Here is a 19,803-nt window from a genome sequence, read left to right on the forward strand (position 1 = left end):
CTTATCCTTTTTCTCATTATGACTCCAAATTAGGTTAACAGGCAGTAAAATTTTCCACTGACTCCAGTGGGAGTTCAATGCACGGTGCACTGCTTGCCAGGAGCCCCTGGATTTTGGGGTCAGCTCTCCAGGTATCCTCTGATTCATAGTCTTCAAAAAATGTGTCATCTTGGTCCCTGTCTAAGGCAGAACTTTGCCAATGAGTTCAAATTAAAAAATAAATCAAATTTGCAATAAGCTTGTTCCTTGCCAGAATATTAGAGAAGAATCAATTTAGGACACCAGTGATCAGCTGTGGCTCTCCTATTGCTGGCAGCCACTGCAGGGTAGCTCCTGCCTGGAGTGGCATTCCTGGCAACCAGGAGCTGCTGAACCTTCCCTGTTCTCAGCAACATGGAGAAGCCTGGAAATGGCCACTGCTCCCCAAAGAATCTGCTTCTGCAGTAAGGAAGTTGCAGGATCACAAGACAGGCACGTTCATCTTTTACCTATGAAATCCCCAGCAAAGTTCCTCCTCTCCTTGTCTTTGAGTTTTGTGGCTTTTGGCCACATGAAGATTTTGCACTAGGAAGACCAGTCAACTTTCTTTGATAGAGGACATTTTATGGCTCCAAGTAAATTTTGAACAAAATGGTAACTGAAAAAGCTGCTGAGAGAGCACTTTCCCTGGTTTAGAACCAGATCAATGAAGCACCTGTATGCAGAGGTCAGTATTACACATGCACATCTACAGCACCAGAAGGCAATAAGATGAGGCAGAGTTTTATCTTTGTTAGGGTAGTTCTGCTTTGCCAGCAGGAGAAAAGTCTTAGAAGGCACCCAGTGAAGTGTGAGCCTGCAGTTCCCCCCTGCAGTGCTGCTGTGCAGGCCTGGACAGTGACCAACACCACTGCTGATGAGAGGGCTGGTTATGCCCTACAAGGTGACACAGCAGGGTGAGGCAGTGACAGCTCTACAGACATGGAACCTTTGCAATCATACCCAAACAGCTGCCCGGTGCTCAGAAACACTGGGCACCAGATTTTATTGGATTTAGAGGCACTTCACTCAGCTGTTGCACTAACAGCGAAAATATGATAAAATATTCAGTCTGCCTGACAGTACAAACCAGCCCCATTTTATTTCCCTGTGGTCATACCTTGCTCTTCTCAACAGTGCTTTGGGATTTCTCTCATTTAATATGTACGAGTCTTCTACTGAAGGATTTCTAACAGAGCCAGACATTTAGAGCTATTCAGTATATTTATGATTTACCCAGAAACTGTATTAAGACTAATAAATTAAATCTCTTATAAAGAATTAATTTATGAGTTCTTAAAGGTTAGAATAAAATTTGAGAAACAAGATTTCAGAGGTCAGATAGACATGGTGTTGTAAGAAAAGGGCTCTTTGGTTCATTTTGCAGTTGCAAAATTGGGCTATTTTATGCAAGCTGTTTGCAAGGCACAGATTTCTAACTTTCCACAGTGAACAGCAATCCCTGCAGACCCACATATTAGTGGGTCTCTTCTTACATGCATTTTACTGAACTCTTAAGTGTAATCTGTTACAATTACAAAAATCTTAAACTAAAAATAAACCTTCATACTGCTGCTGGTATAATCAAACTCTGGGGAACTGTATAATTAATATATGAAGATTTAAAGAAAAATGACTCTGGTCTGCTCTCGGACATGGTGATACCAGCCACCCCAGAACAAATCCTTCCTGGAATTTCTGTCTGGAATTGGGTTATTCCAGCAGCTGTAAACTGAAGAAGCCTGTTTCATTATAATGCAGAGCTGCATTAGGAAATCTGCAGCTATTCTGACTAGATCCTCAGAGACCAGAGCAACCTGATGTTGGACTGATGTTGTAAATATGCAAAGTCCTCCAGTCATGTTGTCCCTGTAAGGGCCACACACAGGGAGTGGGATGAGCATGGAGGGGACACCTGAGCAACCTCTGCAGGCTGCAGATGAACCAGCACTGTGTGACAACGCTGCCTTGATTATTTCTGCACAGACCTCAACAGTGCAGGTCATTTTGCACTTCTGAACTGACATTTGGTCTAATTTGTACCTACAGAGGATGTATTTGGAGCAGTCCTCTGTAGCAGTCTAAAGAACATTTAAAAAAAAGAAAAAAAGCAGTGATCACCTTGTTTACTCATTGGTTAATGCTACAGCAGGGAAGTGCACTTCCATACTATTAATTTTTTGGTATTAATAGACAAGTGCCTATAATCACACCGAGTTATTCTGGAATCCTTCAGCTAACTGTTCATGGATTCTGCTACCATCACAGAAGTGCCAAACATATTAAAAATACACCACCAAAATAGCATCTGAAATGCAACAGAATTGAATGGTCTATGTTTACAGCTGGCAGATAAACAAAACCAAGGAACAAAGCTTCTGTAGGATGTTTTGAATTTCAGTGATGGCCTGTAGCTAATTCATGCTGTTTTCACATGAGATACTGATGGCTGCTGGAATATTTTTCAATACAAGTTCAAATGAGGAAAAGAAATAACCCACCTCCTTTTGAAAAACTGTGCAGTTAGGCATAAACAAACTTGTTATGGTCTGGATTAAAGCCAAGTACATGCACAAGTACAAAGATACCTCCCTTATGAAGATTATTTGCTTTATGTATTTGGATGGATGCATCCATTTATCCATTACTGTCAGTCTTGCACAGAAAGGAAAATGAATAAGCACTGGAAGACTGCAATATAAGGTGTATAAACAGATTGTTCTAAACCACATTTTCATGAGTATTCCTTACTGCTTCATATGCCAAGAGAAAGGAATAAAGTTTATACATTCAGCTCTCAGCAAAGCCTCTTTCACTCCTGAAAATCTCTTCCACTGTGGAAAAGTAATTAAACTTAATCTTTGGTTTTATTCCCAGTGAAATAAGCATTACAGAATAGTTTTTCTTGCTATACTCCAAATCTAACAATTACATGAAGAGAAAAAAAAACATGTTTCATTAGCAAATTAATTTTTAAAAAAACATTCTAGTAATTATGTAAAATTTACCTATGGGAATATATTTACATACACACATTCTGATTTCATGAACAGTGTATTTTCAACAATTACACCCCCCTTTTTTTCCCCTCCCTAACAGATTTCTCAAGGGCAATTGAACCATATATTGACATTTCAGGGGATCTGTAGCAAACATCATAAACTCATGTCTGAGGGCTTAGCTTGCCATATTCCTGACAACGGATTACATAAATACACTACACCAAAACTGTTTGCAAATGTCACAGAGAACCCCCTCATATGAAAAGGGCCCTTGGCTTAATGTAGAGCAATTCCTTGTGCACAAAGGCCTGATCTGCAGGGTACAAACACAACCTGGGCCTGACTGATGCTCCCTGAGCCCCTCCGGGACAGTCACCAGGGGGAAATGAAAGCAGGCAGTGACTTACAGGGATCATTCCTTGTTTTTCTGCATCAGATACCTTGAAAAAATACCACTTTCAATTCCACAGGGTATCAGAAAGACTATCTGGTGACAAGACATCAGGTGTTTGGGAACTGAGGAGAGAACACTGGTTATACCGATACAGGGGATCCAGCAGCTCACGTCACTCAGACCCTGCTTCCCAAACAATAAATCCATAAATTGTGCTCTCACTGGGGATCCAACACACACACTGGTCTAAAAGTTCTTCCATTCTGCCACATTTTAGAAACTCTGAGAATAAAAGTAATTTTTCAGATGGTCTGCGTTGTTGGCAAATATCTCAATCGAGCTCCCTTTTTAATGGAATTCAAGCTGAAAATGGCAAATTAAAGTCTTTCTCTTGAATACAGACTCTGAATTTCAGCAACTCTTGTTTGTTATCTGTTATAAACTCTATTGCTTTCATGACTTTATATAATATTTTTTCTAAGTAGAGAATTAAACTCATGTCACACAGGCCACACTAGTGTAGTTTTACATAATATGTTTTGCCATGCAGACAGGTTAAAGTGAGTAAGAAGCCCTTAAGTTCCTTTCAACACGTCAAAGAAAGTCAGGAGTAGAAATAACCTCACTCTTTGTTAGAACTGTATGGCTTCAAAAACCTAATAAAGTGCCACAGTTGCATGCTATGCAGCTTCCAAATATATTATAAATACAATATGTATGATATATAAGAGATTATTTTGTTTGGTTTTTTTCAGTTCCATTAATCAGTTTCTATTCATTCTGTGAGCATATATTTAAATAAATAATTCCCTCTTCAGTTGTACATTTGAAATTCTAATTAAAAAAAAAAAAATCCCTGAAAGTGATTTGGGGTATGAGAACTTGTCAACACAGAAAGCAGAGAATCCCATCTGCTCCAAGCCCCTATGGGGTACCTGAAACCTGCTTTCAGCTGTATGGAGAATGGAACTCGGAAAATTTCTCTCCCTGGAAATGTCGTGGGCTTTTCCAGTGTTCTGCCATTCCAACAAGGAGATCAGGTCTGGGAGCACTGGAGCTATTGCTGGGTGCAGTGGATTAACACACCATCAGGAGTCTCCTCTAGGGCCTTGCTCTGCAGCCCAGGAACAGTAACTGAGGGTTCTGGATCCTCCAGCTCCCGTATCCATCTGCCCTCACACACGGATTGCTCTGCCTGACCAGATGGCTTCTTACAAAACAACATGTTTAGAGCAATAGTGTTCAAAACACTTTCTGGTGCCACACTTCTTTTCTGTCAGAGACCTGCAGATGGTTCCCTTCCCCTACCTATAAGTTCTCCAAAACACATCTCCTGACTGGCTGTTATGCAATCTTCATATGCTGAGATTTGACTGCAAATATCTAAAGCTGGCAATTTTCCTAAAATAATCTCCATAAAGAGAAACTTAACAAGCAATTATAGATCAGCTAGTTTAAGTGCAGCTGTAGAATAAATATTACAAACTGTTTTGCAGGACTTAGTAGGCCAAAAAGTAAGCTTTGAAAGCCACAACTTCATTGCAGGGAACTGATGTAGATTTGGGCAAGGCAAGGGTGGTCTTGTTTTTTAAGTTGTATCCTTTGACAATATTACTGCCACAGCAAACAAGGGTAATTAAGTGGATAACAATGCCTCAGGTTTCTAATTGTCATGAAGTCTGATAGAAAAATCTATTAAGCAGGAGGTAAGGTGACTTAGTGGCCAGGAAACTGGCTCAAAAAGGGAAATTTTGTGAGAAGAACATTACACAGATCTATCAAAGGTATCTGTGGGGTGCATATATGGCACAGTGAGGTACCTGAAACAGTCCTGCACAACCATGCAATGAGTTGCTCTTATCATCCACATTTACCATTATACATTCATTCTAGTAGCTGTCAGAGGCAATTTTGTGTACTCTCACCTGCTCAGTAGCTTAAAAATTACACCGAGAAAAGTATTATCTTCATAACAAATAAAAGTATTCACTTTGACTTTTTTTTTTTGCCAGTCTGGTGCTCTTTGATGACTTGGATGCTACATAAAAATATGTATTAGGATGTAATATAATTCTATACGTTTGTGGACTTTTTATATTGAAAATTCTGTGCCCTTTTAGAAATGTTGTATTAATATTCAGGACTTTGACTGAAAAGGGCCAGAAAGGTACAGCTTTGGTAGTTCAAAATACATGCTGGAAGGTAGACACTGTCCTACAGCAGGGACAGTAAGAACATGGAGGAATCTGCCCTTGCTCAACTCCCAACATTTCAGCACATTCTCAGCTATTGATTGCTGAGTTGCAAACCTCTCTGTGCTCTCCTCCTCTGAAAAAGTCAATTCCAGCAGAGTAATGGAGCAAATTGTTACAGACAGAGAAGATAACTAGGAAATAAAGTGCCCAGACATGTCTAGGTCCATTTACTAGAAAATGCAGGATAATACATAGAAAATAAAACTCTTTTTCATTAAATTAGGTATATTATTGGAGCCATTCTCTTAAAGGAATCCTACTCAAACAATCATGACAGAAACTGGTTTATATTGTAAAAAGAAATAACTAGAACATTGCAAACAAGAGAATTAGACTTAGCTTCCTTTACAAATTGTGTATACCTATTAATGACAAAAAAAAAATCTGAAACTGATAATTACTATTATTTGAAGGGAAGGAAGAAAGGAAATGCCCTGTAAGATTTCTTAGGTATTCAAGTAGAAGTATGTTTACAAGAAAAGTTTTTAACAAACCTGTAGAGATGTCAACCTCTTCCAAATGTAAACATTTTGAAAGTTATTGTTTTATAACTGTTAGCAATCAGGTGCAGACCAGGAGGTTAATGGAGAGGTTTATATGCATTGTTTTGTGCTTAACAATTTTCACAGTTATACTTTGCAACCCTTGATTATCATTTTGCATGAGAACTAAAACATGCACACTTGTTTTACCCAAGATTGAAGTCCAGCACCGTGGCACTGTACCTGGAGACAAACCCACACAAACAGCACATTAACCCACTGCAGAGCTGCTGAACCACGAATGCATCTGTCTCAGGCTCTCACTGAGACTTCAGTTAACAAAGCCAGGCTGGGAAATGGAGTTGACAGGCAGACTTGGAGGCTCTGGGCGAGCCTGGCTGAGCTGTGCTCTGTGCACAGACTGAGCAGCAACACAGCTAAAGGACTGACAGAGCCACAGTGAATCAGAGCCACACTCAGATACAACCAGGGCACGGCACCCAGAAGAGGAGCCTCTTGCTTTACCTCACAAATGGCTCTGTTTTGTTCACTTTCCTCTATTTTTCCACAGAGTTCACACCTTAGGCCTAGAGTATGAGCACAGTAGCCTGCTACAGATGATATCACAAATATCTGCATTTTAAATATCATTACAATTGCCATCTAGGTTTAATTTTGTGAGTATTCACATATAGCCCACACATGCACATTTCTCAATTTCATATATCCACTTACACTATACTGATACCAATAAAGAGTGACAAGAGAGTTTTAGAACTGTACAAAGAAAATGTTTCCTACTGAAGAAATACAAATACAGATTCTAGGGTTTCAGGATGAACAGAGTACACAAATTGCTGCATGGAGGGATAAAAATGAACATATAAATTACCTTAGAACCTACTGAATATTTACATGAGCAAAAATTGATTTAAAAGTATGAAGTTGAAGACAAAAGATGTTTACTTGTGCATTTTCCAAGTTTCTAGTACTTACAAAAAAAATCATCCTGAATTATGCTGAAGGCACTTTGCAAAAATATATTGAGGGTATGAAAAGAATACAAGCTTATAGACCTGAGGATTAAAGAAAGGAAGACAAAGTTTTGTCCCAGTACCCACAGAACAGGTACAACAAACAACCACCAAGCTGGTCAAACTCCCAATACAGAGGAATGTCCTCTTGCCAGTCATTTACTTTGCCCTACACATGGAGTAACAACTGAATGCAGAGTGTTCTTTGCACCAGACCTTCTCACCCCAAGATCCTACGTGGAGTTGAAACTTTACACACAATAAGAATATTCTAAAATACCAGCATAATCACCCATGTATATTTTTTTTCAAGGCTTGTTTTCAAAAGACAAAATACCTTCTACATAATGTTGAGTAAAAAGTCTGTGCCTATTGTGACCCTCTTCTTTTGTTTCTAGTTCAGCTACCACTGCCATTTCAAAAAATGAGAGCAAAACCCAATCACTTCTAAAGAAATGGTTTCTTTTGTGTGTGCACAAAATCCATTAAAGGAAAATAAATCCCCTGAGTATTACCATATTGTCTTTTTTACCTTCTTTACCACCATCTTCCCTTTTTCACCTCATTTCCACATACATTCTCTTCACTTAGTCCAAACTGTTCCGTTCAGTCTCTTGATTGTTACACTTCACAGCACTCCTTTGCTCTCACTCTACTCATTTATTCCTGCATTCCCTACCTTCTCCAGTTTTTCTTCCTTTAATAATTCCCATCAACAGCCACGACACTATCAGCCAATCCTTTCCCAGCTGTTGTTTGCTCCTCTTTATGCCTAATTCTTCTCTCAACAAACTGCTGTGCTGAGTTGATTCTATAGAGCTGAGTCAAACATCTATTGCCCAGGGATCATCATTCCCACAGCTCCCCATGTAAACCAATTCTCTCTCCCTTCTCTTCTCTGCATTGACAATCTCCAAATCAAGTTATCTCTTTAAACCAATTCACCTACTTCATGCTTCAGTTTGCCCTCATTTCACATTTTCTTTATTGCAATATAAACCTCAATTCCCTGTTGAGGTTTTCAGCCACCCAGCCCTCGATCAGAGCGTGACACTGGTCTGCCCAAGCTCTGGGAGGAAACCCTACTGAATATTTGACACATTTTTATTCCATTGTTCTACCTTCCAAAATATATTTTGTGAAAAATTCCAGCATTTTCAGCACATTTCTATGGGCTGAAAACTTCACTCAGAACTTCTTACTGAACAAGTCACTCCAGTTAAAAGAACAGCTCTGGTGAACAACTGCCTACTGTTGCAATCTGGACTTCTCTGGTTTTATGCACTGCTGATAAATTAATATAAACTAAATTAAAATTAAATTTTAAAAAATCCCTAACACATTATGATAATTACATATTCTTGGGTTAAATTCTATTCCTATATGTCACTAATTAAATATATTAACCAGTGCTGATAGACAGTAAGAAGAGAATAAAGACAGAATATTGGTAGAAAACCACAATGCTTACAAGAAACATGCAGTAATTCTGTATTTCAATGTCAGGTACAGCTATCATATGGATAGCCTGACAAGAACATCTTTATTCTTTTATTCACTTCAGAAAATCATGCCACACTACAAAGAAAAGGTCTTAAGATGGCTGTCAACAATGCTGAAAGTAAAAAATAATAAACTGATTGTTCATACCTTATTCCACAGTAAAATGCTTTCATGCTATCAAGAATGAGGACAGCACTTTGAAGTCCTGCACACTTAACCATATTAACATTTCTAGCATTCCTCTTTTCATAGTCAGGATGCAAAAATTTGTTCCAGATCCAAAACTGGCACAAGGAGCTTTAAAAAATATTGGATCCACTGTTTATGAGTTAGGTATGGACAAAATAGAAACAAGATTTTTGTGTGTGTGTGTTTATAATTAGAAACATTTCTGATTTAGCCAGCCAAATCCACCTTGGCAAATCCTTGCCAGACAGGCCAATGTGCAGGAAGGTGCTGACAGGAATGGGGTGCCTTTGTGGATGGGCAATAGAAAATGAACTGATTCACATTTAGACTCGAAGCTTTCAGCTTAGAGTATTCTTGTATGCATTCTTTCATGTATGCATTCTTGTATGTATTCCTTAGCAGAATGGCTAAATATATAAAAAACTTACCAGTTACCTCTTTCTACTAAAATAATAAATGGTTGCCCCCTTTGTTTTAAATATCTGTCTTGTTCTACAAACTGACTTCATGTCTGTGCAAGACATATTTGGGAATGGATGATATTTATATTTCACATTTTCTGGTCTTAACGAGCATGATTCTTAGCTATAAGGCTATTGTTTGCTGTAAAAATCCCAGCAGAGAAAACTGAAAATGTGAATTTAAAATAAGTGCTGAGAACTGTAAGACAAAAAAAAAAAAAACAACAGAGATGGCAGAGATTATATTTTTCTGGTCCAATTTTATGTTGTTTGCCAAGTGAAGAAAATAATTACAAATGTATTCTCCCTATTTTGCCCAACCTCAAAATTGAAACTTTCTCTCCTGGCTCTAGAGCCCATTTTTTGCTACCAATTTCAGAAACACCTGCTGCAGTACAGAAATGCCTGAATATATAAAGAGTTCACTTTTTAACAAGGGAGTGCATGTGACTTGCCTGTAACCAAGGAAACAGGATCACTGCTGTAATGACACAAAACTTTAACTGGCTGTGTGTTCTGTTATGAGAAAAATCTTAACCTCTTCTTGCACTGCTACAAATTTAAGCATGTTGGGGAGATAAACTGCACAGTTTAGAAGCCCTGTCTCTGTGAGGATTTGCTGAGTTTGTTGGTAAGCAGGAAAAGAGCAAGATTGAAAGAAGAAGTAAATGCTACTGAGAATGACAAATCTTCTCTCAGAATGATCTTTCATTACAAAGCCTGTTGTTAACTGGGGGAGAAAATGATAGAAAGTGATGATAGAATTCGTGGGGCCCTATGAAAAAAAACATTCCAAAGCATCCTGGATCCAGCCAATTCCTTGCAAAAGACAGATGGGAGTCAAACATCAGAAAAAGCAGAGCACAGTTAAAAGCTCCTTCTGTACAGAACTGGTTTGCTGTAACACTGACCATGGTTTTTTCAACATAACCCCCATTTGCTTCAGAGCTTTACAGGCTGTGTGTTTGTAGGGGAAACCAGTATACACCAGTGAGCTGCCAACAGCAACACAGAAAGTGCTTTTTGACTGTTCCTGTCAATCTACTTGCTTTACATTTTTGCCCCATTTTTTCAAACCATGCAAAGGAGAACATTTCTTGTACATTTCCACACATGCAAAAGAAATCTCATACATGGCCTCTCCCTCATTTGTTTCAACAATTTTAGACACAATCCTTATTTTCTCAGGCAGCATTAAACATGAGTTTATTCTGAAGCAACTGTAAAAGATCACCAGTCCTCAAATGCTTCCAATGGTGACTAGAGAGTAATTCTAGTTCAGTATACACTAAATTATTCTTCTCATAAGCACTGTAAAGGTCACTTTGAATATAAAGAAGCATGACAAAAATCTACTTTATGGAAATACGCTCATAAATACCTACTTGTGAGGCCTGTTGAACAATTCATAGCAATTAACTTTGCAAAGCAAATCTCACTGTCTTTATTGAGATGGTAATTAGTGTAAGTCACAGTATTAGAAAGCGAAGTTGATTTTTGTTTTAATGGCAAGACTCAATAATGAGGCAATAAATATAATACATAAACCCCTTCAGCATTATGGAGCTGCTGTGTGACACCAGGTTTGTTGAGCACCACACCAAGCCAAATGAACAACAACCACCTTTTCTTTGAGGGGCCTTAATCCTGGAACACCACGAGACTGAGGGGTTTCATTAGGGTGAGTTTAGAGGGATGTGTTTCTGTAATAATTTCAATATTACCTATATCTGCAGGACAAAGTGTTTCCAATTGTACTTTTACTGGATACTGAAACACTTCTGACTCAGTAGTGCCTTAAAAGTGAAACACTGAGAAAATGCAAGTGAGAGCAACAAACTGGGACCAAAAGGAAGAAAACTTGTGGGCAGGAGTCAAGAGACATAAACAGATTCTTTCACCTGAATAAAACTTAATTACATTGGGCACTGCTGGCAAATTTCTCTTAAAGAAACAACTGATAGAAAAAGAAATACAACCTATAGAATTGCAGATGAGAGAAACAAATAACTAAGAAAACCACACAGAGTTTGGATATTTCATTGCTCTGATCACAAACCAGATGAAGGAGCTTTTCCCTCTACAGTATTTTTAATGGCATCTCTGTACTGCAAACTGTCCCTTGGGATCAACAGAGAGAAGGGTAATCAAAATTTCCTGCCAGTACAGATACATTGTTCCTCCCAGCATCTTCCAAAAGTATTTCAAGGCAGTGCTTTTCTATACACAGTCAACATAAGTGTGCTGGAAAAATCCTCAAAGATAAGTGAAGATTTGCTCAGTTATGTACTCAAGTCAAAACAGAGCTTCCTTAACTCTTCTGCAACGTCTTTCCCACACAAATGAATAAAACTATGCTAGAATTTTGCATTATGGACACAATCACCTTCCACAGGTAATTCCTTCCCTAGTTCAGTTCATAGATTTTAGCATTTATTCTGACCATTTAAAAAGACAAACTACTGGTAATAAAGTAAGAAATAATTTTGCAAACCTTCAGAATGAAATCAGAGGATGCAGGACAGTTCTTTACCACATGGAAAGTACCAGCAGAGCTGCAACAACTGCTCCCTGACAGATTTGAATAATCCCTGGGAAAGTGTGTCAGTTTTTAATGTCCTGTACAAAGCTTGAATTATTTCACAAATAGCCTGTCAAACCCCAGGCAGATCACTTGTAAATTGAAAAACTACACTCATAACACCATCTTCCCTTGTTTGGATAAAACTAGCTTTATAAAGCCACATGCTCCTAGTTAGCCTGAAGTACCAGTATTTATCCATAGTTTCTTCCCATATATATACCATCTTCCTTTTAACACTAAGCATTTCATGCCTCTCTCTTCCTGCATTTTCTTGCCCTCTTTATCACTGTTTCTATTCTTCCTGATATATTCTTCCTTCCTCTTTTTTCCTCTAACATTCACAAACCCTCTCAACTACCCAGAGCAGGGGAAAGGAAAATTTAAGATGTTTGTAGAATGCCATTAATACACATTTTCAGTGCCAATACTTGCCAAAACACAAAATAAAAGACAGTGCAACGTGCAATTCTTGCAGAAGGAAAAGAGATGAAAGTATGAATTTTCATATGCTTTGACCAAACAATTTTTGCCCTACTTCTTCACATTTCACTCAGATCAAAACAGGCAGGATGCTTTTTTTAAGTCTGATGTCAAGCATCATAGGTTATGAAAGACTAAAACCAAAACTGTCAGTTACAAAGTGAGGAATGCAGAAACCAAGAATAACAGTGAGACAACTCTATGTTTGTTAACAACAATCCGCTCAAATGCAAATATTTTAATTTTATCATCAACAAAAACTCCACAGGAGAATATCACCTTTTTGCAATAAAACTTCCTGCTTTATCTAAACATGCTCATTGAGTTTGAGGTATCTAAGATATTTTTGCTTCAACAATCATCAGTGCTTGGCAACACAGTTCTATTGAAAGATAAATATTGTGTAATGTCTCTACATAGTTTTATAAGTAGATCAATCAATTAACATAGCAATAAATTGGTTTCATTAGCATGTTTCAGGCATTAGGAGGTGCTTTACTAATTAAAAGTCCCACACATAAGCAAATGCTATTTCCAGTTTGTTGATGTAAATTTTATGAGGTACTGAAGTCATTCAGTGCCAAGTTGATAACACAAGCTGCCACTTCAGAGGATGCAATCCAGCACAAATCTGGCCACTGGCCACAGCACTTTGGGACTCATCAGCTGAATGCTGCCATTTACCCCAGCAGAAGGCCCAGATATGTACCCTGAGCGCTGGAAGAAGCGCCATCACCAACTCAGTTTTGAGAAATTAAGATATTCAGAATTCTATTTAAAACTTCCTTCCTTTGCAGCAGTATTGTTTTACAGTATTTCAGGGATTGCTTGTTTGCTTTTCACCTCATTGTTTACCTGAAGGTGCAAAACCAGCAGAACACCTGGTACCTCTGGCTTCATATGTAAATATATTCATGTCTGTGTATTCAAAGATCTTATTTAAAATAATACTCTACAGATGTTTCTGTGAGGAGGTTTTAGTTCATTCTTTACACTAAAACAGTGCCACATCTGCTGTACATGACCTGTTCCTCATGGAGAAATGAAGCTATTGGATGGAACAGAACTGATACACTAGTCTGTAGTTAGCTTTAGGTCTGAGTAAATAGTTTCATCCCTCTAAAACATCCCAAAACTAACTTTGAAAGGGTCCATTGCCAATGTCTTTAAAATGATTCAGAGATACAACATCCACAGGTACCTCACAGTAATTTTCCTAAAAGATTCATTTCCTTTATACTTGATTATAATACTAGCAATGGTATCGTACAGAATTTAATGTTCTTTTTACCTCTCATACCTTTAATATACACATTTAAATGTTCTCAATGACACACTGATGAGTGCCACTGAAATAGAGATGATAAGAAAAAACCTCAAATCCAATCCACACTAAGTTCTTGAACCCATTAAGAACAATGATCTATTCTTCCAAAATAGTTTCACTTTGTTGTCTGCAAAACCAAAAGCAGATACTTGGCTTTACACATTGCTCAGTGCTAAATAAATCTAAGAGGAGTATTCCCAGGACAACATTTTTTTTGAATGACTTATTGGTTGGCACTGGAGTTTGCCTGTCAGGTGGCACCTCTGTCTCTCTATCACATTTCTCATGACTTTACCTTCCAGGAGGGGAGAAGTATTTTAGAAAATGAGAAAGAGGTAGAAATTTTGATTATTTTTTTTCCACTTCAATTTAACTTCGTGACTCAAAGACAACTGACACAAAACACGTAAGAACACAACTTCTGCTAACAAATATGCTGCCAGTAATGTCACCCAGGGAAATGAAGACAACATATTTTTTAGAAAATTACAGTCCTCTAATCATCCTGGAGAACTGATGACTCCTTTGGTGTTCAAATACATCCCGCAGACAGCAGAACCTGCTGATGATTTACTGAGCAGATTCTCTGCTTTTCTTAAAGCCTATTTCTGAGCAGCTACCACAAGAGAATAAATGTCCAGTTCTGCAGCTCAGCAGAACATGTAATTGTTATTAGAAATTGTTGTAACTTGTAGCTGTGGCCTAGAATATGAGATAAAGAAGTACTCAGCACAGTCATCTGTGAAAATATTCACAAAACTGTGTTTATACCATTCTTGCATATATTTTAATCCAAACATTTGCATGGCCAATGCAAAAGAACCAGTAAAGTGGCACTATTCTTATTTGATCAGCACTGCAGAACCACAAATTGCAGTATGTACTTTAGTAGTTTCCCACTGTTTAGACTTTTTTTGTTAACACAGAACATTCTGTGACCAGCTGTATATTTGGCCAACACTTCTTTGTGCAGGGTTTATGTAATACACAACTCAGGTTAAGATTGCAGGTCAAGATTTTGGAGAATTATAGATTTGAGGTTGGAAGGCACCTCTGGAGATCACTAAGCCAATCCCCACACCAGGCTGAAATCTTTATCTTTTAAAAAATGAGGGCAATTGATACAGAAACCAGAGATAGAAAAATGGACCATCACAACATTTGAGAGATTCTTTTCCCATGTGTTTACAGCTTTTAGCTTTTTACCTACTTGAAATCATATAGCCTATGGTGGTGATTTATGTTGAAGACTCACTTGTATGGTCCAAAGAATTGTGATGCTCGTTGCCAAAGATCCCTCTTGTTCTTATGTATGTATTTACAAAGAGCTAAGGTGTGTGATATTTTCCATATTGATAAAAATGTGATTAAAACACAAGTGTACTTGTTATAACAAGTTTTGTTTATCCATAATGTACCAATCACGAGTGCAAATAAATGTTAATTTAAGTAAGTATTAACAGACAGGCCTTCACCAGCTAGCAGATGTAGCAATCTAATTCAGCAATGCCAAATCTTGATTTAGGTTTTGCTCCACATGGACTGGAAAATTTATCCTGTGATGTCGGTTTTATTATTACAAAGAATTAGTCATTCAGCATGTAAACACACAAATTAGCAGAGCCAGAATCTATTTTTTACATTAAGACATGAAAGTGGACTATAAAGGAAAATCTTTGACCAATCCTGTGATTGAGCTAATAAAGTATTAAAACTGAAAAATATACAAACTGAGATTATAAGCAATAAAGACTGAGGAAAGAAAGAGCACATTAATGACAGTTCACAGCATTAAGATTCAAAACAAATTACATTTCCATGATTAACCACCAGCATTTGATACAATAATGAAAAGAAATGCCAGCAAACTGATTCATGTTATTGTACTGCAAACTGTTAACTGAGTTTCAAAATAAAAGCAATTTCATCCTTTATAACAGTGGCAGGCTATTTCAGACAGATCAATTAAAATGTTTTGCCTCATCAGATCTGTGCCTGATTGTACAGAATCACTGCACTTGGAAGGGAGAAATCCCCAAAGGAACAACCTCACAACAAAAATGTTCAGCAATATTCATTCTAGCATTAAATTATCAGTGGATTCAGTCTTAGAGACATTCATCTTATGTTCTGTTCATCATAATCATATTCTAAGACCAAAACCAGATCTTAAAAGTGATTAATTAAAACTGACCCTGTAATTTCTATCTATAGGAAGCCTAATCAGACATAACCTTTATGGGATTTTTCATTTTCACACTGAATTGTGGTCATTTAATTTTGCAGTCAGAAGAAACTCTTTAAGACCAGATAATTATTTTTATATTTTATATTTCATTGCTTCCTAATAGACAGATCTAATGCCCTAGAGACTTTTTATGCATATTAAGACTGTAATTTTTCCCCCCAGACTGAGGTATCACTATTCCCTACAGCACAGTCCTATGACTAATATCTCAGTGTTTTGTAACTACTCTTTCATTGATAAAGATTCAATCAACTGTACATACATTTGTGCTGCAAAGGACAAATTAAATATACCAGTATTATTATATATATTTACAGTGTTTCATAGTAAAGTACTATTAAACAAAAATACTATTAAAACTAACAGAAGAATGGTAGGCATGGTACAAAGGTTACAACTGGTTAATGTAATATACACTTCAGAGTCACCATGTTCAAGATCTCCTGTTGATGAAACTCAAAATCCATTAAGGAAGGACAATACTGGAGAAGTTGGCAATATGAAGTGGAACTGAAATGCATTTTCTTTTGGATGTCTTTTCTAAATCACCAACAGTGCCAGGTCATGGCAGAAAATAAAGGACAAAGTTCAAATAATAGCCTAGAAATGATGATATTTCAGACAATGATAGAAGGAGCACATCTTACAAAAGTTCTTTGTATTAATTTAATATTGCTGCTCTAGCTGCAGAAGAAGAGTCTGATCTCTCAGTAGAAAAATGCATTAAAAAGCCATTTTGTCTGCTGCTGTGGATGAGGTATATAGTTATTTTGCTCAACAGCTTAATTTTTCCAGAATCCCACTAGTATTCCCAGAGAGAATGCTGAAACATCTACTATATGAGAAAAAGTTCTAAGGAAATATTTCACAGGTACAAACAGAACCTCTTTGCCATATCACAGAATATTCTTGAATCCACTGTAGTGCACTGCTTCGTGCAATGTGTTGAGAATTATCAAACTGCCAAATGCAAAAAATTGTGATGCTTGTTGCCAAAGATCCCTCCTGTTCTTACGTATGTGTTTACAAAGAGCTGATGTGTATAGTAAAATACTATTAAACCAAAATATTATGAAATTTAACACCACTTACAAAAACAAATTTTCATTAATATTATTTCTTAAAGAGTTCTAAATATCATTTAGAAATACATAAAGAACGATATTTAAAGCAAAAAGGGAAGATTTTACCAGATTATATCCCTTGTGTGATTGTGTATCGAAGGGTTTCTTTTGAGATTCTTAACAAATGACTGTGTTAAACTGTATCTGGACATAGTCAACTTTAACATTAATGAAATCAGAACATGAGTCAGCAGATTGCAAAATTCAGCTAGAAAGAGTTCAACAACTTGAATTTTTAATTTGGTCAGTAAGTACCTTAATAGTACTCTACCCTCAGCCCCCAAAAGAAATTTAAAAACAATACAAAGCCCACACAAACAGAAGCAAAACAACACTAAAAAAAGACCAAATAAAAGAAAATGAAGACACCTAGTATTTGAAGAGTGCAGGCGGATGCAGGTTTTGAAGTCACTTAGATATTTCTGAAAGCTTTACACTGGGATTTTTATTCAAAGTCCCCATTTAAACAAACAAAAAAATACTCTGCATGCCATATATTCCTTTAAATATAAAAAAGTACTTACAATTAGAACAGAAGACTTCTATTTTAAAAACCCCGCAGTTTTAAAGAGTTTGGAGATGTTGGCATTATATTTTAAATTATTTGTGATGAAAAAAGCTTAATATTTTCTTGAGTACTTGACAGATACTTACACAAAAAAGGGCATCAGCTGAATAAGTGTCTCTTTTTTGGGATTGGCTGTGAATTCTGGCACAGTTTGAATAATTTTGTTCATTACGTTCCTTAGGTAATTTTGTAGCTGCTTGCGTCGCTCTTCTACAAACTTTGCATCCTAAAAATAGAGAGGAAAAAACATAAATGGCACAAAGAACATCTTTTTCAATTCTATAATGTAACTAAACAGTCCCAATAAGCATAAAAATTCATCTTTTGATGATGTCTCTTTATTATGTCTATATAAGTATGTTGGCAAGATGCAAAAAACCCTCGACTCTGTCCTCAGAAATAAAGGAAAATCAAGAATCCTAATAAAAACCTGTTTCACAAAAACGTCCACTGCCAGGATGCTGAATCCTCTCCTTGGCAGAACCTGTCTGCTGTGGACCATAAACCACTGCCATCTCAACGGGCAGTGCAGAGCAGCAGCACAACAATTGATGTCATTTGTTGAGATCCAGAATTACCAGTCTCTGCAGGAGGAAATGCTGACTTACTCCCACAACTTCCTCACAACTCATACTTTTCAGTTGTTGGGTGCACAAACTCTAGAATGGATGAATAATTCTCCAGCACTTTTATTATTGTTAATAAATTAATATTTTGTGATGGAGTTTACATGATTGCTTTTTTAAATATTACAATCATAACTCTCATTAAAATGTTTTACTGAAGTTTCTATAGCATTTTAGATGCCAGGATTTTATACTACATTGGCCCAAATAAATAGAATAATTCTATGAACTCCACATTCTGCTGAAGGACTTAAAAGTCTAAAAATCAAAATGTCATGCACCCTGTAACTCAAATCTAGTTTAAACCTTTTCCTTTGAGGGATCCCAACAGTGAGCTGGGATATAAAGGTGACACATTTCCCACTAACTTATAAAACTGTAACAGGTTTACAGTGACATCAGGTGCTGGATGGTTTATGCTCTATCTCAGGAATGCAGGCTCTGATCACCTGGTTTAAATGTCACAGTATGTTCTTTAGGCACGAAGTCAAACCTATTATTAGACAATTACAGCTCCCAAAGGTGACTATTATCTAGAAGATGTGCCTATCCAACCTGTATGATTTATCTCAATAAGAGAAGACATTGAAACAAATTCTTGTTTCTTGAAAAAAAAATAAATAAAAAAAGACAACCCATCAACAAAACACCATAAATACGTTTGACAACACTGAATAAATTCATTGTATGGAGAAGGCTCAGACCATGCTGCCATGCATGGGATGCAAATCTGGAGATTATTGTTTCCTTAGATGGAGCAGACTGACATCATCAAAGCAGGGATGCTCCCTGGAATTCAGGAGGATTGATGTAGAGTTCCTAGAACATTCACTGACATTTTGTTCTGCTCTTGTCTCTCATCAGAAGCTACCAGGAACAGGAATATTTTTAAGAATAAGAAATTAGACATAATAGGAGGGACATAATAGAATAAGATATAAAAAATTGCTGAAGACATACATACTCACAGGCTTCAAAATCTTAGGTAGTGCTTATGTTAAGTTCACAAAATTCAAAAATATTCCAATTTTACTTTGTTTTCTACCTATATGAACTTACACAGATGTCCAGTCCTGTTTCAACATTCCAGTTTCACGTTAAATAACCAGGATCTGAGTGAAAATAAAACCTCCCTATGTATTATGTGCCTTGCTAATTCTTTTTTATCAGTCACATTGTTTTTCAGCAACCTACACACGCCACACACAAACCGTGTGGCAAGTGATTTGATTCCAGTGCTAATTGATTTACTGATGAAATGAAGAAATGAAGTCTGAAAACGCTTGGAAACTCCTGCTTTACCAAAAACCAAAGCTGTGCTGTTGAAAGTTCGTGCAAAGCAACTCTGCAGAGTCCCTCAGCCCGTCCTCCCCCAGCGAGGACAGTGACTGCTCCAACAGAACTGAGCACCAGCTTGTTCTGTGCCCCTGCACGGAGGGAGTCTGGACAAATGTGTGCAACAGAAGTCCAGACAAGCTGTTGGGAACGTTAAAGCAAAAATTCTAAAA

The 19,803-nt window shown here is 37.2% G+C and overlaps 1 protein-coding gene across 3 annotated transcripts in view; it reads right to left on the bottom strand.

The window, feature by feature from the left end:
- Positions 1-19,803, bottom strand: part of SNX29 (sorting nexin 29) — a 104,603-nt gene that overhangs the window by 8,913 nt on the left and 75,887 nt on the right. For all 3 annotated transcript variants that reach the window (XM_064672856.1, XM_064672859.1, XM_064672855.1), the window contains one exon: positions 17,756-17,895. In XM_064672856.1, the coding sequence (XP_064528926.1) occupies positions 17,756-17,895 (140 nt within the window). The remainder of the gene's footprint in view (positions 1-17,755; positions 17,896-19,803) is intronic.

Source organism: Pseudopipra pipra, chromosome 16 (genome assembly GCF_036250125.1).
Source record: "Pseudopipra pipra isolate bDixPip1 chromosome 16, bDixPip1.hap1, whole genome shotgun sequence".
In the NCBI taxonomy this organism is placed as follows: Eukaryota; Metazoa; Chordata; class Aves; order Passeriformes; family Pipridae; genus Pseudopipra; species Pseudopipra pipra.